This window comes from Apteryx mantelli, chromosome 1, assembly GCF_036417845.1.
Source record: "Apteryx mantelli isolate bAptMan1 chromosome 1, bAptMan1.hap1, whole genome shotgun sequence".
In the NCBI taxonomy this organism is placed as follows: domain Eukaryota; kingdom Metazoa; phylum Chordata; class Aves; order Apterygiformes; family Apterygidae; genus Apteryx; species Apteryx mantelli.
In genome coordinates this window covers 95,506,348-95,533,494 of record NC_089978.1, presented here as the reverse complement: position 1 = coordinate 95,533,494, position 27,147 = coordinate 95,506,348, and the positions used below count along the sequence as shown (strand labels likewise).

Genomic DNA, 27,147 nt, shown 5'->3' with positions numbered 1-27,147 from the left:
CTACTTATTCTTTTAGAAGTTTTAAGAAGACAGTGGTTTAGTAATCAGCATGGAATTCATTTCTCTGAGTTCAAGGTGACAAACAACCCTTAGCACAAGTATACAGTACAATAGGAAGTGTCATTAAAACTGACTCAGTCAGGGAAGAGCCCTGGAGTTTTAAGAAAAACATGGCAACGTTTAGAAAATTAATGGGTGAGTTAAAATAAAAAAACCCCAAGATTCTTGGAATGGTAGATATGCTAGCTCCATTAGACCCTTGCACTTCCTCTTTGCCTGCTTTCTAACAGTATAAAAGTCTGATCATATTTCCATTAAAATCAAAGCCAAATATTTCAATGCTCTCTGCATAGGATCAGACTCTTATTATGTTTCAGTAACTATTTTTTTATTCCAACAAAGTGTATTCAATTCTGCTTAAGCTCTATTCTGATCTAATAGGTGTGTTTCAAACAGAATTATATAGATTCAATTATGGCCCTTTTGAAGGAAAGAATTTGAAAAATTCCCCACCAAGAGTTGATCTTCACTAGCGTTTACCAACTGTGACTTCCTCCCCATCAGAGGTTGACACAATTGAAAGGGTCATCTAACAGTTCACAGGAACTGATATCAATAAATACAGAATGGTAAACTGTCTTTCTGAAGTAGCATGGGGTACTTGCATAACATTTAAAAATGGTATAAATGAAAAACACGTCCTGTCTGGCGAGTTGGGGTGTAAAATACATACAACCAGATGGTTACACAAACGTGTCTGGAACTGCGTAAGCAGGCCAACACTTCCTTCTGCAAGAATCTGACAGCAAGGTTTAGTGTTGTGTAGGAGCTGTGCGTAGGGTTTGGCTGCAGAGTTTAGAAGGCAGTAAGCAGGCAATTGGGGCAACTGGGCTGAATAGGAGACAACAAGGCACTGAGGAAACCCACAGTATATTAAAGTGTGGCTGTTTCAAGGCCTTTTGCATCTCTCTATATTTTTCTCTTTACTGTTGGTTTTAATGGTTTCTTTTTCCCTGTTGCTGGTATTAAATATGTATTGGTTCCTTTTTTTCATGAACCTATTACCTATAATGTACATCCAGAAGTACTATGCTGTGTACGGCTGTCTTGTAAAAATCAGCAACTTTATTCATAGCTGTTCCAGCTACTGCCCACATGATCTTTGCTTTCTCAAACCTGTCTCACTGCTGTCAATGAGGAATAGCTGAATAGGGCCAAAAGCACTGTATACATTTAAAAATGCTTCAGAGAGGACCCATTTAGCAACAAGCTTTTTCAAACTTGAAACTCAGAAGCGGAGGTCCTAAAAAACCAAAATCTTTTCTTGTTTCTCTTCTTGTTTAGATCCCTACACTGTGAATTTAAAGATGTGAAACTGGGAGAGGAGAGTTTGAAGCAGCCGTGCAATGGCTCACATACTGAGTGCAAGATTTGGGCTGACTCCAGCCTTTGGTCCCCCCCAGGCCAGAGGGGCTCAGACATCCAGGTGGATCCTTTTCAGTTCTGTGCTTTCCTAGAGAGGAACGGCTGCTTCTCAACTGTCCACTCGATCTCTTGCGCAAGACATTTAGGCTTATGTTCAGAAGCCTGAAAAATGCTGGTGTGCAAATAGCTTTCCTGTCATAAGTAATGATCTTTCCCATTCACTCTTCGCTAAATCCCCCCTCTTTCCAGGGACTCCCTGTAGCAAGGAAAAGCTACCTCTTAAATAGGAAGCATTTTGCTAGAATGCTTTATTGTTTAATATCAGTAAGCGTTATCAGTGTGAACTGACTCTCAGATGCATATGTTGACCTAGACCCTGCAGCAGGCACTATGAATAACAGGAGAATAAAGACAGTCAATTGAGGGGAAATACCCTCATACACACAAAGAACAGATTTCTGCTAAATTGCCAGTATGTGGAAGGCAGTGAAAGCAATCCTAAAGCCAAACTTGACTCTCTGTTACTCCGCCATAGAGCCAAGAAAATTCCAAAGAAGGAAAGGGATATGCGTTAGTGTAGCTGAGATCAGAAGCTGGGCTGTCTTTCCCAGACTTCAAATGGAAAAAAAAATCTAGTCTTTAGATTTTGTATTGAATGACTCCCATGTGTCTGAGAGTTAGAAATTTTCCTTGTTAAAAATGAAGTGTACTCCTCGTGGGTCAGCTTCCGAGTTGCTGATGCTCTGCTTGTTGAGTGTGTCAGCTAGGCCCTCAGGTCCACAGAGGAAAACACCTATTCTGGAACTGTTAAGAAAATGAAAATATGGTCAGGAACTAAGCATGGAGCAGCTCAGTGTTGTTCATGTAAGTTAGTCTTATGTTCTGCAGCTGCAAGGTTTTTTCTCAGTTACAGAAACTAAAGCAGAACAGTATGTCTCCTCTAAAACCTATAACCCCTTAAAATGTGCAAGATGTTTGCTGCTGCTTCTAAAATAGGTGGCAGGCTAAGTCTCAGTTTAGCAGAAATCAGTGAAGACAGTTTTACTGACCTCAACGGAATCAATAAAATAGAGACTCAAAGAGCTTATGGTACAAATTCTTGAAAGGAACAGCTCCATTTTCTTCCTGCTAATTTTGGGTGCTCAGCCAAGGTCATCCATGTTCATATTTTGTCTTTAGAGGTAGCAGATATTATTTTTAGAGGTCACTGACATTCCTATCTACTGCAGCAGGAATGACAGGGCATGTTTTTTCTAAAAATACTACTAGTAATCAAACCCTGCATAAAGTTTCTCACCAAAAATGGATTACATTTTTTGAAATTGTAGGTTAAAACAACTTGTTCAAGACTACAGTTCGTGTCCATGGCTGAACCAATATTAGAAAATACCTAGAAATTGTTAGATTGTTAGAAAAAATTGCTTCTCAAATGTTATCAGTCTAAGGAACAAGACGGTGCTATTGTGGCATTTAGACATATAAAGGCGATGATAGACACTATCAAGAGGTACAGATTGGTACAGGTTTACCCTGGATGATTCCTCGCAATGGTTTTGAACTCGTTTTCCCAGTTAGGTCTTCCATACAATGTTTTCTGTTTAAGGCCTGTAATCACATCTTTTTCCTCTTCATGATGCACTGCAAAATGAGTGGCCTGTGGGAAAGGAAACAAAAAAGTATAGTGTAAGGAGAGATTTAGATATGACAGCATTATCTCTGGTTATCATGTCAATATGCACTGCATTATCAGCAAACCAAGAACGTTCCTGGGGAATTTATTGTGGTCAAAAAGAAAAGCTAACATTGGTAAACTGACAAGCAGTCTCTGTCTTCCCCATTCTCCCAAACTGGCCAATCTCAAGAATTAAAACTATGCAGTATTAAACACAGCAATTACATTTCTTTTACAGTGAACTGTTTTAGTCCAAGAGCTGTAAAATAAAGCTGTAAACTAGGACAAAACTTCCCTGTCAGTTACAATAATACAACCCTTGACCTTAATGACATCCTGTCAGTTTTATTTCTAGAAGGACTGATCCATATGAATAGGTTTTGTCCATCATCCCTGTGTAAATTCCACCTAGACCAGCAAAGCTAAGTAGAGACAGGGAGAGGAGAAGATGTGGGTAAGAGCATAAAGTCAGGTCTTGCAGAGCTCACTGGAAAGAGCTATATTTAGTTCTGTGGCATTTTTATATGCCAAAAAAAATTGGAGGAGTAACTTTCTCCCAAAGAAAGAACTGTGTGACTTTTCTTCTCTCCTTCCTGTTTTTCCAGTGTGTGTGTGATAACTTCCTACCTTACTACTACCCCTCCCTGCCCTGTAGCTAAGCTACAGCACTTTTTAGGTACATTGTGAATTTTGCAAAGGTGAGATATAAGTAAAAGGAAACATAACTAACAGTAATAGAGTGAGCATCTTTTCAGACTGAATCACACATTCTGAAGTGGGTCATGAAAGATCTGTTCTTTTGTATCCCTACAATGACCTTCATGCATGGGAACATCTAGATGATACACGAAAAGTTCTGAAAAAAATATGCTGCCATCACTCAAGCCTTGTGCATTAGCTTCTTCAGTCCCCAATGCCATCAATTCTGCTTTAAGCAGTATTAGCTGTCTTAGAGATACTTGCAGGTTCAGCTGAGGCTGATGCTGTGAGGAAAGACTGCTTCCTGAGTGCACAGCCAGAAAGGAAATCACAGTGCACATTACCAGCTGAACTCATGTAAGTTCAGATGAATAAGGGGAGGGAATAATGACCCCCTGGCTCCCTATCCTTGGTAAGCTTGAGAAATACCCCTTGGACACTGTTGCTCTTTTTGTAAAGGAGAAAGGGGGATGCTCTCACTCAGCACCTGTACAGGAAGCTTTTGCCACAAGTGTAAAACTAAAATCAGAAAGTTCTCTCTTCACAGAAGAAACAGCTCTTTGCTACTGAAATGTTGCTCTTTCTTAAAGGAGGCAGCAACAGTGATACTACTGCAGTTGCTGAGTAGCATTTTATTTTCCAAGTCATCTCATGGCTGCAAATCTGTTCTCAGGCCTATGGCTGGACACTTGAGTATGGGACTGTTCATAATTTTGGTCTTGGTCCAGGAAGGCTACATCTGTATTGGGATTTAACACCCCCCATTTATTCTCAAAAGACAATTCTTAACATTTTCCCTTCTTGGTCAAGTTTTCCATTTGCACTACTTAGCACAGTGGTTCATTATAGATAAGGAAGGAAGGAGAGAATCAGAGTATTTCCCAGGCATGATGAGTAGTTCTACTTTTCTTGTGCAATTTTTCTCATCAGTTTTACCTGCAAAGTGCTGTATTGATTGTGCTGGTCTCCCTTGGGAAGGTAGAAGAGCTGAGCCCAGCTCTCCCAGAATTGACCAGAGGTGCTCTGCATCCACAGGAGGGGACCACTACACAGCGCTCCCAGAATTTCACCACTCCTAGTGACTGACATTTCAGCCACCATAGCATTTCCACAATAATTTAAGCTGAACGTTGGTGGCAAACCCAAAGCTTTGTATGGCAGCATGAGCTTATCTTTTAAATGAGGTACTCTGAGATGTGAGGGGGCAGAACACACTGCAAACATTACACAGTATAACGTAGGCATTCCTACATTGCCACTGTGGTTCTAACCCCACTCCCTTCAGGGGACTGTTGTTTTGATTGCCTTTTCTTAACAACTATCACAGCTTTAACAATATGGAAATTACCAACATTTACAGAAGACTTTTCCTCTGTCCATGCCCATCTACGTTTAAAATCTCTAAGAGCCAGATGAATCCCAGGAAAATGACCATTTGAATATTTATTAAAATATAACAAGCTTGCTGACATGAACATTGTGACATTTTCCACAGTGTCGTTACCTGAGATTCATCCCAGCCTGTAAGGTAGATGTTGTAGCTGAGAAATTCTGCATTATTCCTCTCCTGCATTTGAGTCTCCAGAGACTGCAAGAGGTCAGCAAACCATTCAAAAGCATGAGTGTCCCTGCAAAGCCAGTAGAAATAGATCTGGAAAATACAAGAGTGAGGCTCAGGGTACATAGGCACTTATGGATTCTGGTTTTGTGTTTGCTAACAAAGTGAGGATTGTAGAGTTTCTGTAGAAAAATTGCCCTGACCACTTCAGTTGATAGGGAGACAAGCTCGTATTGAAGCTATTCAAGAGTTTAGATGCTGGGAGGGCTGTGAAGCAAAACATGTGACTGCAAGAACATGGAAACAACTTTTTGTTCCTCTTCCATCAGTGGGTTTAGTTTGTGATGTTTGTGCACTTATATCCTTGTAAACCAGTTTGTTAGGACATCAAATAATGACTTAGAGGTAGATTCTACCTCCCTGTCTGCTGGCAGGAATGGTAAATTAAAAGAGGTGACAAAACCAGTTCTGTTCTTGTAACAGAAATGTGAATATGACCATAACTGCAGAGTGTAACCCCACACCTGTGCACAGGGAGTTTCCAGGGGCAGGAGACGAGAGGAGGGTGGGTAGCAGTGGGGTTCCGTTGACTCAAAGTTGCTCTGTATGCGTGTAGGGAAGGAGTGCAATATTTGTCTGGATGCAGTTAGTCTCTTGAAAGTATGACAGGTTTTTGTGTTTCCTGCACAGCTTGAATGGTGTCTCCACTGCACGTGGAAATCCCCAGGGCCAAAGTCAGTATTTGCATGCATGATTTGGCCCCCAGGCTATTTCTCCTTTAATTTTTTTTTTCCTTTTGACCCTCCTGCTTCTTTGCTTGCCAGTCTTTGAGATAACTGGACTTTTTTCTCAGGACTCACGCATGTCTGGAGCCAGACTACCTTTGCTGGGCCTGTTTTGATCTGGGCTATAGGCTCTCAAATGATTGCTTGGGTTCTCAGAAAGTTCTGCAACGCAGTGCATATGTACCTTTTTGAGTTTTAGGTTGGTTGCATCGTGGCAGTACTTGTACCACACAGACTTGAGTACAGATGCAAACGGAGTGACCCCTATTCCAGCTCCAACAAGCATAACAGTTTCATAACTGAATACGTCCTCACTAGCTGTTCCAAAGGGGCCATCCACAGCTATCCTGAAATTGAATGTATAGTTAATAAATCAATAGTGAAGTGAATATTTATTAGTGCTATTTAAAATAACAATAAAAATGTAAGGTATTTGTCTGTTACAATGCACATTTGGGCTAAATACTGGTTGGTAAAAGAAGAAGTGATGTTGATAAGAGAAGCAGTCTAGGACCCATTCTGACTTATGCGTGTGAAGTTGGTCATACAGGAACTTTTCTCCCTCCAACAACCCCGTCTGTTAGTTTCCCTGGCTTTGTGCAGCATTGAGTTCTCCTCAAACAGTAGGAGATGCAAGAGATTATATCTCCTTTGCTGGAGATATAAGGCCAGGTCTGGAGCTAATAATAGAACTGAAGATCTGTAATTGAACAAAAAATTGCCCAATTTTCTTTACAGAGACTCATTCAAAAAAAAATAGAAAAAAAAAATCACTCATGTTCATTTGCTCAAAAATACCCTGCCTGAAATCACTAAAACATGCATTTAAAATTTTTAGGTTTGAGGGGGGAGTGACTTGAAGGAATAGATGGTCACCAACATCCTCAATGGAAGGAATTAAGGACTGTGTGACAGGTTCCACCAAACTGGTTGAGCAAAATTTTTAGTGTCATACGTGTTGGTTGATTTTACCATGGAGATTCTTTGTACATACTTGGGCAACTTCCATGCTTCCTGGAATTCTTGCTTATCACATCCGCAGGCATTAAACAAGCCCTCTGTCCAGTCCCCTACAATACGGACATGAATGCTGAAGTAATCCTCCTCTGGAGCAGAGGTCAGTGTGAACGGATGCCATTCCAGTTTAGACACTGCAGGACATTTGACAAAAATGTATTGACCGACCTCCATCTTGAAGCCCTTCTTCATCATTTGGAGCTCAATTGTCTTGAAGGGATGAATGACCACCTGCAATGAGAGGGACAAGGGGAAAAAAGAAAACGGCTGTTTTCACTGTTCACTTGATGTATTTACATCCTTCATCACTAACATTATCATCCTCTCCTATGGGAGCAAGGAAAGCAGGTGAAACTTTGCTTCCAGCAGAACTGAGGCAGAGAGAGGAATAGCATCTGAAAGCCAGATAAGAGACTGCGGAAGATGCTGAGTTTTTGGTGAAAGTATTTTCACACTGTACTTGCAGTCACTCCAAAAGAGCAGGTAAGACTGGCACATCTAACACATCCTCAGATCTGTCTATGCACATTATTAATTCCAGATGCACCTGACACAGTGGCACGGTACACATTGCTAATGAAGTGGATGTATATATGGCGGCAAAAGTGTAGGGCTAGCATACAGATAGGGAACTGGATGGATAGTACCACTGGAAACTGAAGTTTTCTTGTTATATTGGGATGAGCAGTATACTGTGAGCATTTGCACTGTGCCTATTTTAGTCAAGAATAAATGGGAGCAGTATTCTAGAAGCAAGGCTAGTATTTCAGTCGCTACAATCTTTTAGTTCTAAAGTTGTCTGCCAAGGTTTATTTTCAGTTTTCAGAAGAGATTTACAAGAGGGAGAATTGAGTCTGCCTATCTATTTATTTAGATACCAATATTAATGCTCAGCATTGTGGAAGAAGTTTCCTGCCAAGAAGAAACTAAGCAGACACATCAGACAAATGGTGTAGAAATGGCACAGAGATATTTTGGTAAAATTACCAAAAAGCACACTAGTATATAGGAGCCTTCCAACATGTCAGCATCACGCCAGAGAACAGTAGAGATACTTACTGTTTTGCCCCAAACTAGCTCTGACTTGAACAGGGTATGCCCATGAGATGAAGCATAGTGCCATGTGAGGAAATTAATTAGGAAAGGCCAGGGTAGGTTTTATGTGTTTCAGCTTAGTGCCATGCTAATTTGGCTATAATACATTCAGAACCAGTATTAATATCTCCACAACACACCATGGGGACCTACTGTCTAAGCTTGATATTAGCTCTGGCTACACAAAATAGGCATCCACCTAAGTCTCCTTTTCAGGAGTCATTTGTTCTGCTGAAAAATCAAGGTTCCTAAATATCCAGGCAGCTTTTGAAAATAAATATTTGTTATCTTAAGTTACTCTTAAGGCTGTGGAATTTCTATATTGTGTATCTTTTCCCTAGATCATGAAGAAAATCCATCTCTCCCTCCTGAGATTCAGTCCTGTGTCTTAGCTAACTTCATCCTCTTGCACTGTTTTAATTTGGGAACCACATAGCATCTGAATTTGGGGTTTAGAGACAACCATATTTATATGTTAGGAAGCAGGGTTTTTTTGCATGATAGCAGAAAACTTCTTGAGGGTTCTTTCCCTGATAACTTTGTACGGTGTGTAGGAGTCACTGGCTTTGCTGCACCGTATTGTATCTAGAAAAATCGGTAATGTTTTGCCCAGTGTTAAGCATAGCATCAACACATACCTTTGTGATAACAACCTTCTGCTGTGATCTCCAAAACCGCACCAACCTCTCACACAGGTACAAAAACATAGGACCTACTACCCATTTCCATGTCTGTAACACAATAACATGAGAAGTGAAATGAGGAAGATAGCAATTTACATTAAATTAGACTGGAAATGAATGGACATTAAATTTACGATATCTAGGTTCTTTATCAACCAGAGTAGGGAACCCAAAGAAGATAGAAATTTTTGAAATGACTTCTGCTCAGAGAGGAAATTTTCTGTTGAGAGTTGCAGGATTTATAATTGTTCCCATAGAGTAGGTTAGTTAGAGAAATGTGTTCTCCTATGACTAATTTTGTCTCTGTATAAAAACTGAGGTACCTAAGTGAAATGCGGAGTAAAGCTCTGAATGTGTGATTGACTCAGGTCTGTATTACTGCAGGAAAAGATGTGGTTTCTGTCAATGTGTCCGGCTGTAATGTGAACAACCAGCCTGGTTAGTCCCTGAGAACTGAAGTGTCAGTGTCACATTTCCAGAGGCATTCATTTTCTCTTAATGAACATTAGTCCATTAATAATGTGAAACTATTTATTATGTGAATTATGGCAGTTTCTAGGAACACCCACCAGCCACAAAATACGTTTTGGTAACCAGTTCTCAGATAGGATTTACTCTTTTGCTTTGCCTACTAACTGTGCTCCTTTTATGACAAATTTTTGACACTGGAAGTGATTTGTTTGTCTCTAGTCCATTTCTGCTTGTAATTCATTGTGCTGAAATCTATTGCTTTATATAAAGTTGCCACTGAAGAGCATTGAGGGTTACATAGCTGCTTTTCTACAGTGTGCGTGTTATTTAACAAAAAGAGCAAACTGTAAATATTTTTGATTGGATTTATGCTCAATGCAATTGTTCTTACCATAGGAGGATTCCCTGAAAACTGGGGGATTGGACAAGCCCCTTTTTTCCCCCAGTTAGTGAAGTTCTTAGAGCAAATATCTGGATTATGTTCAGCCAGGCTCTCAGCTGTCTGTCCCCGTACAATGCGCCTGAAAATAATACAAAACATTAAGGGAATGACATGGAAATGAAATATCTGAAATAATATTACTTATTGTTATGTACTACAGTTACTTATTGCTAAGCTAAGCTATGTATGTTACTCATACAGTACTTCTGCAATGGTAATGTCCTTTTTGATGCAGCCTTACTGCTCTGATCAACCTACAGAACTGCTATTCAAATGATAAAAATGAGGAGGAAAGTTTGTAGGAAAAAACACTGACTACAAAGATCAGATGAGGAACTGAGAGGGGTATGTTCATTACCATTTCCAGAATGTGGTCTCAATAGGAATCCTTCCTTCTTTCCTTCAGTAAAAATAAAACATGGAATGGGCAAGAATATCAATTTCTTAGTGATCAGTACAGAAATTATTTCTGTTTTTTATCACAGAAATTCTGGACAGCCCTTTCCAATGACTTTTAGCCCTTCCTCTCCCTTTAAAGGTGTAGAGTAGATGTTCAGGTAGTCTGAATGAACACAGATCCATCTGACTCAGTGGAGCCAGTTTATGTCAGCTCATAATCTGGCCTCTGCTTTTTTTTTTTTTTTAAGAGAAACCTGATTGCTCCAATTCTGCTATGTTGCTATGTTACTAGTGGCAGAACTAGTGCTGAAAAAATTTTTCATTTTTTGAGGAAAAATATATCCTGAACTTGTTCACTATTTCCTGCCCCTGTGTGGAGTTCTTCCAACCTAAGGCAAGTGTAAGAATCCCCCAAAGGAGGGTAATTAGTAGGATCAGGGTCATTGTAGAGAAATTCAGAATAAGATCTGCAGACCTTCCCTAGAAACAGGGTTTGATTTTGATCAGTTTTATGCCAATATGATTCTGTTGATATCTTCTTGCCATGACTTCTCTTGCTGTTTTTCAAGCTGGGTTTCCTTAAATTTGACTTTCTTTCACTTCATGTTTCAAAGAAACATGGTATCTGAGTCATATATATACCTAGCTTTGTGACAAATATATCAGAGGATTATTAGAATGTCTATGCACAATCTTAGAAGTTAAAATAGATTACTAAATATTACTAATTAACTTCTTCCTCATTAAGGGTTTGATTAACATCCTGTCTGAAAAAGAAAGGGAAGGGATGACACTGTCCCAGGAGCATCATGAGTTGCAATTTGCAGGAGCATCATCAGTTGCAATTTACTTCCCCACTAGTGACAACTGGCTTAGCTGAGGTGCCCTGTGGGGTGAGTTGTGGGAAGAGTAGGCGCCCATCTTCTGCCTGTTTTCTGCCACTCCTACCCCATCTCTGAGGGGAAAAAGGGAGCCTGGCGGTTTTTGCCTTGCACTACACCCCAGTTCAAGGTCTGGCAATGCAGGTACCCTGTGCAAGAGGAGACTCTTATTCCCTTATTACTAAGTGTAGAGGCTCTTCCAGTACTATAATTAAGCTGTCAGTACTTTAGGCTTCTAGCTACTTCTCTTTCTGCTGAAAGCTTTACTTTCACTTCCAAAGTGTCTCTCTACTCTTTCCTCTTTGCATTTACTGTGATGGGAGGTTTTGAGCTTTTGTCTGACACATCACTCATGCACAAAAAAAAGTCAATGCTACAAAAGTGCTATAACAGCTTGTACCAGATAAGGATCTGCCCCCTTCATTCTAGTAACTATCTTTGATTCTCTTTTCTGTATATATAAATATGTGTGTATACATATATGTATGTATATACATATAAATAACACACAGCTGTTTGTCACCTGAGATACAATGACATCTATGCCTTCTCTCAGTCACACTACTTCGAGAAACTCAGATCACACTTCTTCCATACCATCCATGTTCACACATCCAAGATACCTTCCTTGAGGGTAAAAAGTCTGTCCAATATTTTTGGTATATTATCATTTCCTCTAAACTCAAAATGTCAGTCTTGCTTTTAAGGCCAAATATGATGGAATTATCTTTGCTCAAACTGATCTAGCATCACATATGTGTGTGTGATTCCTGTCACCTTGAGTGAATTGTCAGAAATCATCCTTCCCTCTACAGATGACAATATTCCTGGTTTTATCTCCACTCACAGGGTTGCTGAACTTCACTGACAGCTGCGTTGATCCCCCCTGCTGCTCAAACTTTTGTCTTTTCAGTACGGTGCAATTAAAATGGTGAGAGTATAGTGCACATGCAAGTATATAAAAAGTCAATTTTTATGAAATATATGCTACTCACTGACAGCTAATTGTTAAGGAAAGAGCAATGCTTGCTTTCTGATCCTATTGTGTAGTAACTACTGACAAGTTAGGACATTTTATAGGCAACCATACAATATTTGCTGCAGGACACAAGAACCGCTTGTCCTTTTGCTTTGGCAGGTTGTACTCCAGCATTCTCCTTCTGGTTTTGGAAGCTGAAATGAACAGATAGACTGGCAGTGATTCTCATCTGCCTTCTGGTTTTGCGCTTCCTGTTGTAATATTGTTTCTGTCTTTTCTCCGGCATGACTGGACTAAGAGGAAGTGTTTTTGAATAGTCATTTTTACAAAGCATTTTTAAAACACTCTTTCTCATGCTCTGGATCCTCAGTTATTTTTTAAGGATATAACACCGAGAATTTCCTTTTAAATGTTGCATACAATTATGAGCTACGAAATCTGGCTCGGATATGTTAGCCTTTTTTCTTTTTCTCTGTGCATTGGTTCTGTGGTTTTATAAAAAGTAACTAAGGTTCATTTTTCTAAGTGCTAAAATTGCATTTGCATAGTGCTAAAATTGTTTCAATAGGCTTTTCAGGTAGTTGAAGGCATTGAAGCTATGGAATGAACCAACAGTGGAAAAAGATGCTTGGCATTTGGAAGTTACAAAAACTTATATTTGCCTACACTTGAGCTGCAACAGCTAAAAATCTATTCTGAAGATGCTGCTGATATTAAAAGCCCTCCAAGTCTGATGGATAAACCCTTGCTATAGTTATCATTAATCCAACAAAATCATAGGCGCTGTGTTATTTTTATGGCGTGATCTCCTTATGTACATGTGTGTGATGCAATTCCTTTTAGGACACAAAGGTAAGTAGAAGCAGGAACCTTGAAAAAAAGCTTTTCAATTAAATATGAGAAAAGGTGAGCTTAAGTATGCCTGATTCTCATAAAGCCTCATGCATGTATCATTGAGAATCTATGCTACTGGCCCATCATCACCATCAAACACAACTGCTGCTTAATGACTGAAATCACTATACTTCTCTGTATGGGGGGCTTTAGATTAAGATACAGTAGTTATCATGTATCATGTAGTAAGTGCAAATACTCACCCAGCACCATGGATGACAAGACCAATAAAGAAGATGACAAAGAGGTGGTGGGTGTACCAAAATACTTCGAAATATGACCTTCGGATGGTTTTGGTGGATGACGTGATGATTAGTATGAGGGCCAGCGTGATGATAACACCAGTGAGACCAGCCAAGTACGTGAAAGCCACATATAGGCCCCCCACAGGATTCTGTGAAATAATTGCACACATTGGTCTGAGAAAAGCAATGCATCAAAGCTGAGCCAGCAAAACCATTAGTCTATCTTGCAAATTTGTTGCCTTGTTTCAAGTCTCTAAGTCACCCTCTATGAATTTACATGCCAACAGTGCTTTTGGAAACCCCACTCTGCGTCAGTTGCACTGCAGATTTACTCTTAGTAAAATAAAAGACTAAACTCCACTTTAAAGTAAGTGGAAATAGAGAGGGTTTTCCATCTATTCACACACCAAAGACTGTTTCTGATTCTGCCACTGTTCAACAGTATGGGCTTGGGGAAAGTGAACACATTTGCTGTTTGAGCTGGAGTCCTACAGCCATATTTAGGCAGCTAAATAAAAGCTCTCCTCTTCAATGGCATTATGCACCTGTGGCTCTCATAACTCCTAAGGACATTGGACGCTCAGTGCTTCTGAGGAATGTGGAGTTTTCTTTTGTGTTTTTTAACCAGATCTTAATAGTAAGGAGCCCAGGTTCAAAACCTTTGCCCTGATTTCTGTGTGCCTCACATTTACCTTAGTCAGAAGGCTTCTTTACAGGGTATATTATGTTTTTAAGAAATGTTTTAAAACTACTTTGAAATCCTAAGGTGAAAAAGTTTAAAGCATTACTGAAATTCAGCAAAAATATTATTGACAAATATAGAAGAATGTATTGCACAAGGTTTCCCTGCAATATGGTTCAAACACAGATTGTGCGCACCAGAAGTAGGCATTCAGCTCAGATAATCTTATATAATAGCGTAGATGAATGTGATTCTTCAGTGATTCTTCATAGCCTGATGTCACTTACCGGAATAGTTTTTCTAACAAAGTTCAAATAGCTTTCATTTGGGTTATCACCAAGGCTAGAAAGTACAGCTGCCATAGTGCCTTTCTCTTCAACACGTGCATGCACACTCCACTCTACATTGAACAAGTGTGCGATGGTGTGAATTGCTAGGAGTGACAGGAAATAAATAATCAGGTTTAAGCACAAGAGAAGTACTCAATGTTTTTAGGTAACATTTTAACCTTTGTAACATTTGTCAAAGGCAACTTAAAACCTTTGCACACTCTCCCTCTCTTACACTACCCTCTTAGCCACAGTTTCAGATCACTGACATGTTTTACTGTCACAGGGTTACCATCTGCAGTTTACATCTTTTTGGGTGGCAGGATGTGAAGGGAAGAAGTTTCCAGCACATCATTGTTCAAGAAAATAATTCAAATGGCGGAGCGATGCTCTAATTTGTATGTGGAAAATTGAAGGAAGGGGTGGCTCAAGTGGTTTGTCTGGATCAAAGAGGAGTTCTGTAGATGAGTCAGTAAATGAATCTGGATCTCTTTGGTGTCACGTTTGCTAGTGCTGCATTGATAATAACCACTAATAATGTTTTTGCTGAACTGGATTTGTCCATAAATCTAGTATAACTGAGGTGTTTCACACTATTTCCACTGCATATTATTACAAGGGTCAGCCATGCAACACTTCTCAAAAATTTTCCCCTTTTGTATCACTGTATACTTATTGACCTTCAAAACAAGGCCTGAAGGGGACAGATGTCCCACTGCTAAACAGCTCAGCTCTGCTGCAGACCTCCTCTGTGGCCTAATATCTATAACTGAATCATGCTATTCTTTCCTGTGCAGTGATGGCGAGATTACAGTTACAGCTCAGGAAGGGAACCTGCTCATTTCAAGTAATTCACTGATGATATCAAGACTGTTCTAGGATATATGATTTGTAAGGTACTTGGACAGAGAGGTGATAAATATGTTGAAAAAATAATAAAAAAACCTTAAATTTACATAATGAGAGATAAAATAAAAAAAAATTAGATACCTTGTCCATGCTTTTTATACACTTTTCTTTCATCATTTCTATTATTTGTTTCAGACATGCCAGCTAGGAAATAAGTCTAAACAAGAGTTAAAGGCTGAGTATCTGGTTCTCAGGGCATTGCTAAATACCCTTTATTAAGCAGTAACCTGAATGGTGCTAACAGAGCAACAGAAAGGTATCCTTCCTTATTTATCTTCTGCCCTCTGCCAGTTGCAGAATATTATTTGGAAACTGATTTTATCCTTGGCACACGCTGACTCCTTTAGGATAATGAAATCAGGTCTCCGCCCATATCTTTATAACTTGAATCCCACTTGGATACTGTGTAAGGTGACATGAAAAAGCAATGAACAAAGAAACATTTGAGTACCAACCAGTATGAAGGGCGATCATCCATGCCACCATTTTGTGAAAGGTGAGGTTCCTGTCCAGCTGTCGTCTGACACGGGTTGAGCAGCACTTTGGATTTGAAAAAAAAAAAAAGTATTTGCAGATTATTTGTGATGCCTATGCATAGTTACTTAAATGCAGGAAAAAACAGCAGCCCTGAGCACAGCAACGGATAGCGCATCTGGTAAAGATTTAGAATTCCAAAATATACACAGAAATATTTCACTCCACGCTTCAGAAGACAGTAATACCAGCTTATGTTTTAACATGTCCCATTGAAACAAATTACTTGATCATGAGACAAAACTTCAAATACAATATGGCAAAAGTAGGTATCTTATCTGTGTTAAATTTAAATTACATATAATGAACTAAGGGAGGGATCACCCTCTGCCATGGTGAGGTGACTGTTAATGATTTTTCCTTATATTTTGGTAGTGTTGAATTGCTTTGGTAGTGCTGAATAGCCTAAGCTAGCATTAGGATACTGCTGTGGTTCACACTGTAGAAAGGAACAGTACTGCTTGGGTATAAGTGTCTCAGAGAGCTTCCACCCCAAACATGGGAGTCACTTATGGTCCTATGAAGTAAATCCTCCCCCCAAAAGCTGGGTATACTTGCCTGAAATTCACTTACGACTTGTTACTGAAGTTACCCAAAGAGAAACAGAATGAAAAAGTCTCTGCTAATACAAACTGAAGAACTTGGCTCTTAAGAAAAAAGGAATGATACTTTCATTAACAATTATGACAAGTGCCTAAGAGGCTCCATCAAAATTCTACTATAGTCAATGGGAGTTTTCCTGTTACTTTAAATTCCTGTAAGGCTAACATTTGTGGTCTCTACAGAATAAAAATTGTAATTATCCTGTATTGTATCCTTACATTGCTTTTCATGACTGGCAAAGGGAAGAAAACATTTTGCAAACTAATAAAACATTTACACATAGAAACCACTTAGATGTTTCTCACAACAAATTAAGAGATACCAAAGTGTTTTCCAAGTGTCTGCTGGACATGGACTTTGTAGATGGTAGGGAAAGGTAAATAATCATCACAACTAATAGGGTGGGGTGGATCATCCCAACCATCCAGCAACAAAACAGAAGAAGGGATGATAAAAATCTCCAGAACAATTTCATTTCTGATTCTCCTTTATGTAGTGGAGGTACACGAGCAGCGACCTTGCTCCTCCATACCAGTCCTTTTCTAAATATCTCATGAATATTAACTGTATCAATAAATATATAAGGAAACAGTTCCTTTTGGTTATTTTCTAGCTGTGACACTGATTAAAGAGCAAACTATCACACTCTGGTGCTATCCCAGTGACTTCAGTAGACTGTAAGAACAGCCAGGAGAGATTTGGCCTTCTCTGTATCTTGTACCTTGAGATGTAATTGAAAAGCCTGTAGAATAAAGTGCAGCACAGCAAAGAAGTGTCCCTTCTGCCCGACTGCCTTGGAAACAGTATGTAGGGACACTTGAGCTTGCTGTTTAAGCAGCATGTGGCAAAGCAATGGCAAAATGCTGTAGCTAGGTTCAGTAGTGAGGCTCACTTTATAACAGCACTGAATACAGCAATAAAGGGCATGCAAAAACAATACAGCTGTTATTTCAATTAATAATAAATAAATTTGCAGTGTATGATTTCTGGATGGCAGGATGTAAAGGGCAGGAGTTTCCAGCACATTGTTGTTGAACAACAGGTTTGAACAATTCTCCCGTCTCCCTAACCCCAATGACGTTGCTACTGGAAAGGTCACCACCCCTTAAATAAGTTAGGTGACGTATAAAAATCCTGATCTTTTAGAGATCCTCATAGGTTTTTACTTCTGAAGCATAGCTAATTAGAGACAACTGTAGAACAAGCAAAAGCGGCTGTACCCCTGCCCACAGTCCTGACACTACCACTGGAACCTGGGGCTGTGCATGTTTTGCTTCAGATGCAAAATTTCCTTCTTCCTGAGGTATAGCTTTATTACAAAAAGCAACTGAACTTTAACGAACTTCAACTGTCTAACAATCCTATTTTATGCCCCTCCCTCACTTCCTGCTCATCCTCAGAGCCCTTTGCTTCCTCATACAGCCTCACTATCAGCACGATAGTGAGCCACAGAGAGTCAGCAGAAATGAAGCTGTAGCTCTCCACATGGCTCTCACTTGCAAAATGGGTGTAGCCTGAGTGATTGTATCACAGTGCCAGAGGGAGGAGGATTTACTCTGTAGCTTGAATGCTTAGAGAAGAGGGGCAGCTTCATAGGGATCCTGATCAGAAACATTAAACTATGGATTTTAGACGAGCAATTCAGGACAAGTAGCATAAAGTCCCTGTTAGGACACAATTCTCTACTCTTGGAATCAGCTTTCAGCCTTCCAGTAACTTACTTGAAATTGCCTCCAGCTCCTTTGAAAGAGTATCGTTGCTTTGACCTTAGCTCTCTTCCCAATCTGCCTTCAGCTCAGTGCCTGCGGAATCTCTTTCAGACCTCATGAAGGCCTCATATGCCCAAAAGCTCATTGTTTTCCAGTCACACTGGTCCAATAACAACATTAAATCTTAAAAACTTTACCTTCATTATTGACATCTGCACCCTGTGGAGTCAGCTTTGAATTTGGCAAATACTAGTTAATCTTCCCCAGGGCAGGGCAAGTGCAAGTTTGACCCTACAGTTTAACTTACTATTCTTTTCCTTTTTACATATTGGGGGGTAAAGTTGGCTCCTTTTGTAGCATCCCAGAATCTGAAGGGGTATAGAACAAGGCACAGAGCTTGGTCTGTGTAGTTTCAGCTTTATGTTTTTAAGCACTATGCCTTAAAAAGGCCGGGGCACTTCTGACAGCTTTGGAAATACAATTTAGGAACTTAATGTAGCAGACACGTCTCATTTATTCAGCCACACTGATTGTGAGGCTATATGTACTATATGGACGTAGGACCTGGATTGTTTCTGTTAATTTTTTTTACCTTCTAACCCACACTCCTTCCATATGGAGGACTCCTGAGTAACAGGTAACTCTTGTGTTCGGATCTTTCAGCCCCCACAGGGCTGTGTCATTTGTGTGAAAGAAATTTATACTAGATTTACAGATGAAAACCAGCTCCCTTAAGCAGTGTTGTTGACCATGTGCATGTTAAAGAAGCTGGAAAGGAAGGGGGAATCATTATACATTTGGAGGAAAGTTTCATCAGCTTGAGGAGAATATTTCATTTTCATTAAACCATGGTATAGCAAAAGAGTGGCTTTCTAGTGCTTGATGGGAATGGAGCGACTGTGACTTGGATAGAAATGAGGCAACAGGATGAAGTGGAAAAAAAGAAGCTGTTAGTGCCCCCTGAGCTGTCATGGTTCATCCATTTTGTATTAATGAAGTTTCAACTTGTAGATCCTTTTTGGACCCCTGATCATCATAGCTATGGAATAGGAGCCTTTTTCTACTCAAAAAAGGTTATTTAATCTTTTTCTCTCCATTATTTCTGCTGAAACAGCCAGAGATCTAGATTTCAGCAATGTGTTACAGTCAGTGCAATCACGGCAGGCCACTCTAGATGCACCTAGTGTGGAATGAGTTGTCTTTTCCTTCCTGGTGCAGGTGGTGCAGGTGCCGTATATAACATCTACATTTGGGAACTAGAGATGGTCAAAAGGCCTGTGAACTATTTCATCTTGAGATGGAAAAGTAGCTCAGATGAGAAAGAACGTAAAACATGAGCCAGCTGAAAAAAGTCCCATTCTAAAAGTTTGTGAAAGCACATATTTTCTTTAAGACCTGAACATGCAAAGACAGGAGTCATGGGCTGATTTCTCCCACTATAAATGGGTGTTACATCAGGGACAAATGGAGGCAAATGTGTGTAGGCACCCCCAACAGCTGCTGCCAGCCAGAAGAAGGGGCTTTCTGTTCAAGACATCATGTTGCGCAGGAGGCAAGTGAAAAAGGGAAGACTGGAAAAAGGCTAATTCAAGGGTCAATATCTCACCACAGCGCTAGATGTACCATTAGCATATAGACCTTACTCTTGATTATAGCAAAACTCTGGTCTTGTCTACTTCCTAAAAAAAGACACCCCCAAGTATGGTATATTTGGAGAACTTGGACTATGTTGCTTGGTACATTTGCAAGGCTGCTTGGGTCTTCTTCTTTTTTAAGTTTTGAAATTCTTTCTTCATCTTACCGCACTTGATCCTCTGAGGAAGGAGAGCAAGTTTCGACATACTGGCAGCAGAATCAGCATGCAGTTGAAATTCAGACAAGCTGCAGGAGCCCTTGCTAGAGCTAAAGCACGCTGTAATGGGAGAGAAGCCATTATTAAATTAATTACCTAAGCATTATCCAGGAGACTGATAGGCACAAATTTCATTTATTCATTAAGCCACAACTTTTTATGAGTGTGAGAACGAAAGTTAATTACAGATGCTCACATTTCAGGGTAGTCATGCTCTGGCCAAATCAGGGGCACACATGCAAACAGAACACATTTCTCCAGATAAAAACCTGCTTCTATCTCCAGTTTTGAAATTATATGGAATAACATGATGGTATGAAAAGGTCCCTGCCATGTCTGACAATTGATGGTCAAACACAGAAGCAAGTCTAGGACATTAGTAGAGTTTCCTGTCCCAAGAAAGTCTTAATGCTGTGGTTTCAGTTGGCTGAAGGTTTGGGGTAGAAGGAAGGAGAGCTTATGAAGGAAGTGGTTGTATGTTCGGAAAGGCAATAGGACTTGACCTAGAATTTTTCAGAAATGTAGGTTTGTCTTATAACTAGCACCAATATAACAGAAGCTTTGGCATGTTCATAAAAGTTCATTTAGCTCCATAAAATTAGTGCTTGGGGCTCTTACTCTGTTGTGCCTCTCTGTTGTCAGTAAAGGGAGTCTAAATTAGTTGCCTCATCTTTTAGGAATATGTTCTCTTAATGTTGACCTTTACATCCTGAATGATTTCAGATTTTGACAGATAGTGTTTAAAAGGAAGGGAGAGTGACTCTATTAATCCAAATGCACTGGAGTGAACAAAAAGATAATGTTTGCTCTTCATGCATTGACTGGGACCCTTCCAAGTTTCAGATCATAGTAACTGTCCTGAGATTACACTGGGCTGTAGTTACCCAAACATAGATCTTTGTGACTTCAAAGGCAAATGCACCCTGATAACAAAAAGCAGAATTTGATCCATCGATCTGAAGCCAGATACAAGAACAGGATTTCAAGCTTTGTTGAATTAAACCATGGATTTGCAAACTTCTTAAAAAAATGCTGTGTTCTGTAATTCAAAGCTGATTGATAGTGATTTTTGGGTCTGTGATCAGGTTTTTAAAATATGTGAACAAAGGAATTTTCTCTGTCAATTGGTCCTGACCCTTGGTGCCTCCGGAAGCAAGTTTATAGCAGGACACATGATGTTCAATATAACCAGTTGCGTTATATTGAATAGGCTGGGACCCAGGATCTCTCTTGACTACTGTCTGCGCACTTGATGAATATATGAATGATGATTGCTTTTCAGCTATGACAGAAGAATAATTGCAAGGGGAAGTGATTGCACAGTAATTCTAATGGAAATATTTTATTCATCTTCTGAAAAATAGAGCAGCCACAATATATGTTCACTTCTTTTTAATTACCAGGAGCATAATAGTTATCTGAAGACATCTTCAGAACGGGATCTGTCTATGTTGCATATAAGTTTTCTGTTCAAAAGCACTGTGCATCTTTCTATTCAGTTATCTGTTTACATGTGACTTTTAACTCCTACATGAACCTGCTGCTCCAACAACCTGATTCTGTTTCATTCAAGTAAAACTAGGGAAAAATGCTATGTGTTCAGTCTATGCCAAGATAATATATGTTTTGTACTTACGCCAAGGAGGACCCTGGTGTAGAAGAATTTTGGTGGAAGATCATATGCAAGATAGAACCACCAAAAGAGGAAGACATTTAACCCCAGCCACACAAGCTGAAAGAGAAGTGAACAGGAAACTTTACAGTTTGTTGTTAAAGACTATACATCTGAATTTACACAGTTCAGAAGATGGCCAATTAGTTCATTACATTTCTATTTGCACAGAAAGGTGTGTTTCAGGGTGTGAAGAGATCAGTGGGGACAATATATATTTTGCTGGTGGAAATGGCCTTTGAAGTGTATATGTAGGAGTACAGGACAGGTGTACCTATATAAAAATTGGTAGCTGAAACCTTTGTATAGCTCAAAGGGTTTAGGCTTATGATTATATAAATCAAGAGTCTGGCTAAGGCTGTGAGTCTAGTTGAGTCTCTAAACATCATTTGAAGGCTAGGGCCTCTTCTTAATGGGAGTTCCTCAGACATATGTAAGAGGAAGACTTTGGAGCTGCCAAAGCCAAGCTTTGGAGCTGTGTCAAAGGACAAAGAAGCTTGAGGTCTAAATATAGATGGCCAAAATTACACCAAAGGCCCGAGTCTAACGTTTTCAGTTGAGTAGGAGCCTCTGAAGGTCTGAAGTCAGCCAGCAGGAAATATTCAACACAGGCACTTAGAGAGAGTTTAGGCTACCCAAAACTGGGCTTCTTAGTGGCTTTACTGCAGTATTCTTTCATACTTGCACATCATACAGGGCAGATTTCTTTAGGGAAAGGAGTTATGAGGACTTCTCAAAGCTATCTAATGCAGCTACAAGCACCTCTAGCCCAAGAGACCATAATGAATCTGGCCGTACACCCTTCTGGAGGTAGTTGGCTGATTTCACATCCCGCAGTGAAACCAATCTGTATCTAAGTAGATTTACTAGGTAGTGCATGAAGATGGAGGAGACAAAGACTGAGACCTGTAGACCTGTAGTCTCTGGTCATAAGTTCAGGATGACAGAAACTGTGACAGTACGGTCTCTTGCCCCTCCTAGCACATAGTTTAAAGTGCTGGTCTTGCTAAGTTCCTTGGCCCAGCTGACACTGCAAAAAACTTGGGATTATTTTAGATCTTGAAAATGTCTCACCTATAAGGTGTAAAGGCAGGGAAGTGAAGGAATTTCCAACAGCATAAGCCAGTATATGAGAAATTCCAAAACCCTCATTACAAAATTAAGCTCAGCTCAGGATAAAATGCTTAGGATGCATATTTAAAGCAAGAGTGTGCCACTCCCATGTACAGCAGCCTGGCAGCATGTCCAGAAGACTGAGATGCTTGGCATGATCCTTAATGGAGTCTCACACTTCTTTGTGCTGACTCATAAGGAATGTGGACCCCTTGAGAAACTCTGTGACACCCTGTGACAACTTGGGTTGAGTTGCAGAGTTAGCAGCCATCCATACTCTTTGGTTAGGACCAGTGGAGGCAGCGTATATTGGGGATAAGGCTGCCATGTCAGGCTAAAAAAAAATAAAATAAAAGAAAAACAAGACTATGTTTGTTTTGTTGAGAAAAATAATAAAAATTGTGGCTGTCCTGTTTCTATTAAGCACTGGGCCACCCTGTAGCTAGTCAGTGCACAATAAACCTGTAATGGACAATGCAGAACACTTTGTTAAGGCCTCCAATGAACTGTTTTAGCTGGTTGCGTTATCAGTGACTTCTTTATTTTCCTTCCCTCTATATTATCTAACCTTGTAGAGCTCTGAGACTCTGTACACAAATTCCTTATTTGAACAAAATAATGGTCTCTTACTTAATTCAATTAATATTGCAGTCCTGGTGGGAAAAATGTGGCAGAATTCACCTCTTGGCAGTTTCAACTTCCTCAAGTCACTGGGTGACAGCAAATACAGCCCTTTCAAAACACTGAAGTGTCAGCGTTGTGTTTCTAAACTACAGCTATGCTTCTACTGTGTAATATATAAGTATTGATCACTCGTAGCTGGGGAAATACATTTTTTGATAAAGTTGTTCACATTTCAATCTCCACAAGTATAGTTCTATGTCTTCTTTTTGTTCCTCTCAGTATCTACCTAATTAGCCACACTTGACCACAATCTCTTAATTGGTATTACATTTTGCTGTTACAGAATATTGAATAGTTCTTGTATCATTAATTTCTTCTCAAGGCACTGTAATGTGAGAAAAAAAGAACACTGAAATACAAACTTCTTTCCTCCAAGGAGGAGATCTGCCTTACAGTTTAGCTCTTTTAAGTGTAAGTGGGATTTTCAGTACTTTTAGATCTTGCCTGGAATCAATTGAACCCACTTTCATAGCAGCTGCATGCAAGCTATATATAAGCACAGTTCAAATACAAGTTGTCTTAATGAAGGATTCATGAATCTCTGTTCTAAATTCTGGAATTTGACTATAAAAACAAATTTTATGCTACCAAGAAATATCCACTGTGCTTTCAGTAACATCCACTTTTGTTTATAAAAGTGCAAGAAAGGCTTGTTTTTGTTGGTTTTTTCTCTTTCGAAATGCACATAGTTAACAGTGTTATGTAATGTTATTTGTTTTCCTTAAATCATTGTTGCATCAAAAAACCCGGACACTTAAATATTTATAACAAAGCAAATGAAAGTTAACGTACGATCATTTCTCAGCTGACAATGCAGCCTACAGCAATCAGGATTCCAGCTAGAGCTCCTTAAAAATTATATGCTTCAAGTATAATGCAACTACACTTGCTGCCCTAGTTTCAGAATAATCAACTGCATCACTATCTACTTATTGCAACTTTCTATAGAAATTTTTACTAGACACAAATCACAATAAAAATTGTACTTACAACGACAAAGATGGACAGTCCTTCATTCTCCACCCAGTTACCCATGATTGCCTGAGAAGAGCGTGCACAATGGCCCCGTTCTTTCTGGGACAGTGTCTATGTCTTCTCTCATAAGGAAGTGAGAGTAGAAGCTTGCAGCAACCTGTTTCCTTTCTCATTCATTTAGGAAATAAGTTAACCATTGAATCATATCATAATTCATTTTCAAACATTTTTCTATGATCTTTGCGTGGAACTTTTTGTAACTCAAACATACATAAACCATTGAAACAGACTATTTCTTCCTCACGTGGTACAGAGTTTGGGTTTTGCTGGGGTCTTCAGCTCGAAAATGTATTGCCACTTTATACAACTCCCAATGCACAGAAGAGTCCTCTCCTCCCCAACCTTGCCTTTTTTTGTCACTTCAGGTCATATTTACCATTCCTGATGATCCTCTTTGATGAATAATCACTAGAATTATTTATCTTCCAGTAATTCTCTGTCCACAGAAGCTCCCAGATGTAATCTAACACTTCTCTTGTCTGTGCATATACACAAGTTCTTCCACTTTCTCTCTGCTTGGGTCTAGGTAGTCTATTTTTCATATTTTGTAATTTTCATAGGGTTCCAGCCCCAGAAATCATGTCACTATGTGAGAATAATTTTTTAAAGCAAGCATTTTGCTTTTGTGATTATAGAGAAATACATGGAAAATTATCCCAATATATTTTAGAGCTTAGAAGCCAGAGGACATTTATCCTAAGTGTATTCATTTTTCAAAAATACTATCATGATTTTCTGAGGGAGTTTAATGATTTCTGAATGTTCAGTCTTTGTGGTATGACAATTCCCAAACTTGCAGTAAAGAGCACAAAATGGCAGATTGGAGGAAGATTTGGGGATTAAGTGGGAACATCCTTTGGCAAAGTCAGGGCCCTAGAGAGGATAAATGCTTCTAGACATACTTCCTCTTCACTTTTTCTTCTATGTATCACTCATTGCATCACAGAAATATAGATCTCTTCTGAAAGTAACACAAGTCTGCCTTCTTTCCAAAGATTAATGCAGAGATTGCAAAGATTAATGTATAGTATTAATGCAGTTTTTGAAGATCTTTTTATGCTTTAAAGAGAAAAGTAATCTTTTATTTTTCCTTGAACTGAGGAGCTATGCAGAAGAACTGTTTCACCAGTAATTTCTCTTTGCCAGAGCTATAACACATTACTCAGTGTGCTCCTGTCCTGCAGAATTTCACTGCTTTAGAAAGTCTCAGAGAGCACAGCATAACCACACAGAGTATTAACAGCTTTAGAGCATACGGATGTTTTCCAGGGCCTGATCCTGCACCTACTGGAGTAAATAGGAAGCTTCTTGTCAAACTTGAATAGCATAGACTTGGTCTCCAGAGTAACTGCTGAGCTGATCTGCAACTGAGACCAAGATGTTGAACAGCTAACAAGAACTGTAGAGGCAGACATAAAAACTGCATGACCTGCACCAGACAGAAAAAAAATGCTCAGCACGATTTACCTTACTGTGGATTCACTTAGAAACTAGCTTTCTTAGAGTCTGATTCTGGTAGAGATGAGACATTTGGCCATGATGAAGAAATGAGAATTAGGAGATGCAACATAAATACCTGTGCTCTTGCTAACTGATCTCTTCTTGCCTCTACTCCTAACTTACTGCCTCTGTTAAATTTCTCCCAGAATATGACTTACATAAAGTGACATAACTGGAACTTGAACAAAGATCCACTGCAGAAACAAAAAGTCATAGATTCCTCCACGTTTATAAAATGAATGAACAAACAAAGGTATCTGAATGAGACAGATGACTTCTAAATTATTATTCCTTATTGAGAAGTATAGAAGTAACAGATCAAAGCTAGCCCAGGTGATAAGAGCAGTCCTCCATCTCGTCACATAGTCAGGACTGTCCATGTGTTAATCATCTTGCTTATTCTTCAGAAGACTCCCAAGTTTCAGTAACTGAAAACCAAGATGAAGTCATCAAAGTCTGTTAAACAGAATTCACAGCAACCTCTTTTGACAAGCCCTGTGATGGTCCAGGCTCTCATGTGGTGCCAGTTGCTTTGATGACCTTCCCAAATTGATGTCAGCAAAGGGTCTGGTCCCCTGTATTTGGCTCCCATGTTTATGTAGGGAACCTCTGGGAGCTAAACAACTCGAGCAGTCAGGGAATGAAAGGGGTCGGTCCTGATCTGTGGATGTCCATTCTCACTGTGAAGATTAGCAAATTCTCCCTACTCAGAAATGGCAGTGCTCTCACTCCCTTTTCTTCAACACTTTAAGCTAAGTTGCTTATGGTTTCTCTGGGGTGAGCAGCCACATGCAGCCAGGACACTCTGAGTATCAGCAGCCCTGGCTTGCCTGGCAGCTCCTCAGACACCAGAACCACTAAAACATGGTTTCACTGGCTCAGGAGGTTTCTGGCAAGCCATAAACCCCAGAGATGCTGATCTTAGCTCAGTCACAGCTCTGAAATGACCTCATCCATGATATTTCCAATAAGAATGAAAAAAGTATCTTGTTGCAATTATTTTTTAATGCTCTGTAAATACCCTTTGCCCTTACACAGTGTAAATTAGCTTTGGAAAACTCTCAGCTGGTGATAAAGCATGTTAAAAAAAATCTAGGACAACACATAGCAAACCTTGCCTGGCTGCTGTAAGTAACAGGTGTGAGCAGAATTGGTATCAAAACCACCCACACGTCACCCTTGATTTAATTCTGGTGCTTGCACCTTCTGAACAAGTGAAAGCTCACTGCTGTAGAGACAGAGACTTGCATGTTTTGTACTTTGGTCTATTTTTAAAAATA

General features: G+C 39.6%; 1 protein-coding gene across 1 annotated transcript; it reads right to left on the bottom strand.

Annotated features, from left to right (window-relative positions):
• Positions 1-936: 936 nt before the first annotated feature.
• On the bottom strand, positions 937-24,377 carry CYBB (cytochrome b-245 beta chain). Its single transcript, XM_067297609.1, has 13 exons — positions 24,323-24,377; positions 21,500-21,595; positions 19,813-19,923; positions 15,621-15,705; positions 14,215-14,360; positions 13,204-13,394; positions 9,797-9,926; positions 8,890-8,982; positions 7,134-7,387; positions 6,324-6,486; positions 5,301-5,447; positions 2,955-3,079; positions 937-2,229 (listed from the first exon to the last, which is right to left on the bottom strand). Exons 1-13 carry the CDS (start codon positions 24,365-24,367, stop codon positions 2,103-2,105), a joined length of 1,713 nt encoding a protein of 570 aa, XP_067153710.1. The 5' UTR covers positions 24,368-24,377; the 3' UTR covers positions 937-2,102.
• Between the last annotated feature and the right edge of the window lie 2,770 nt (positions 24,378-27,147).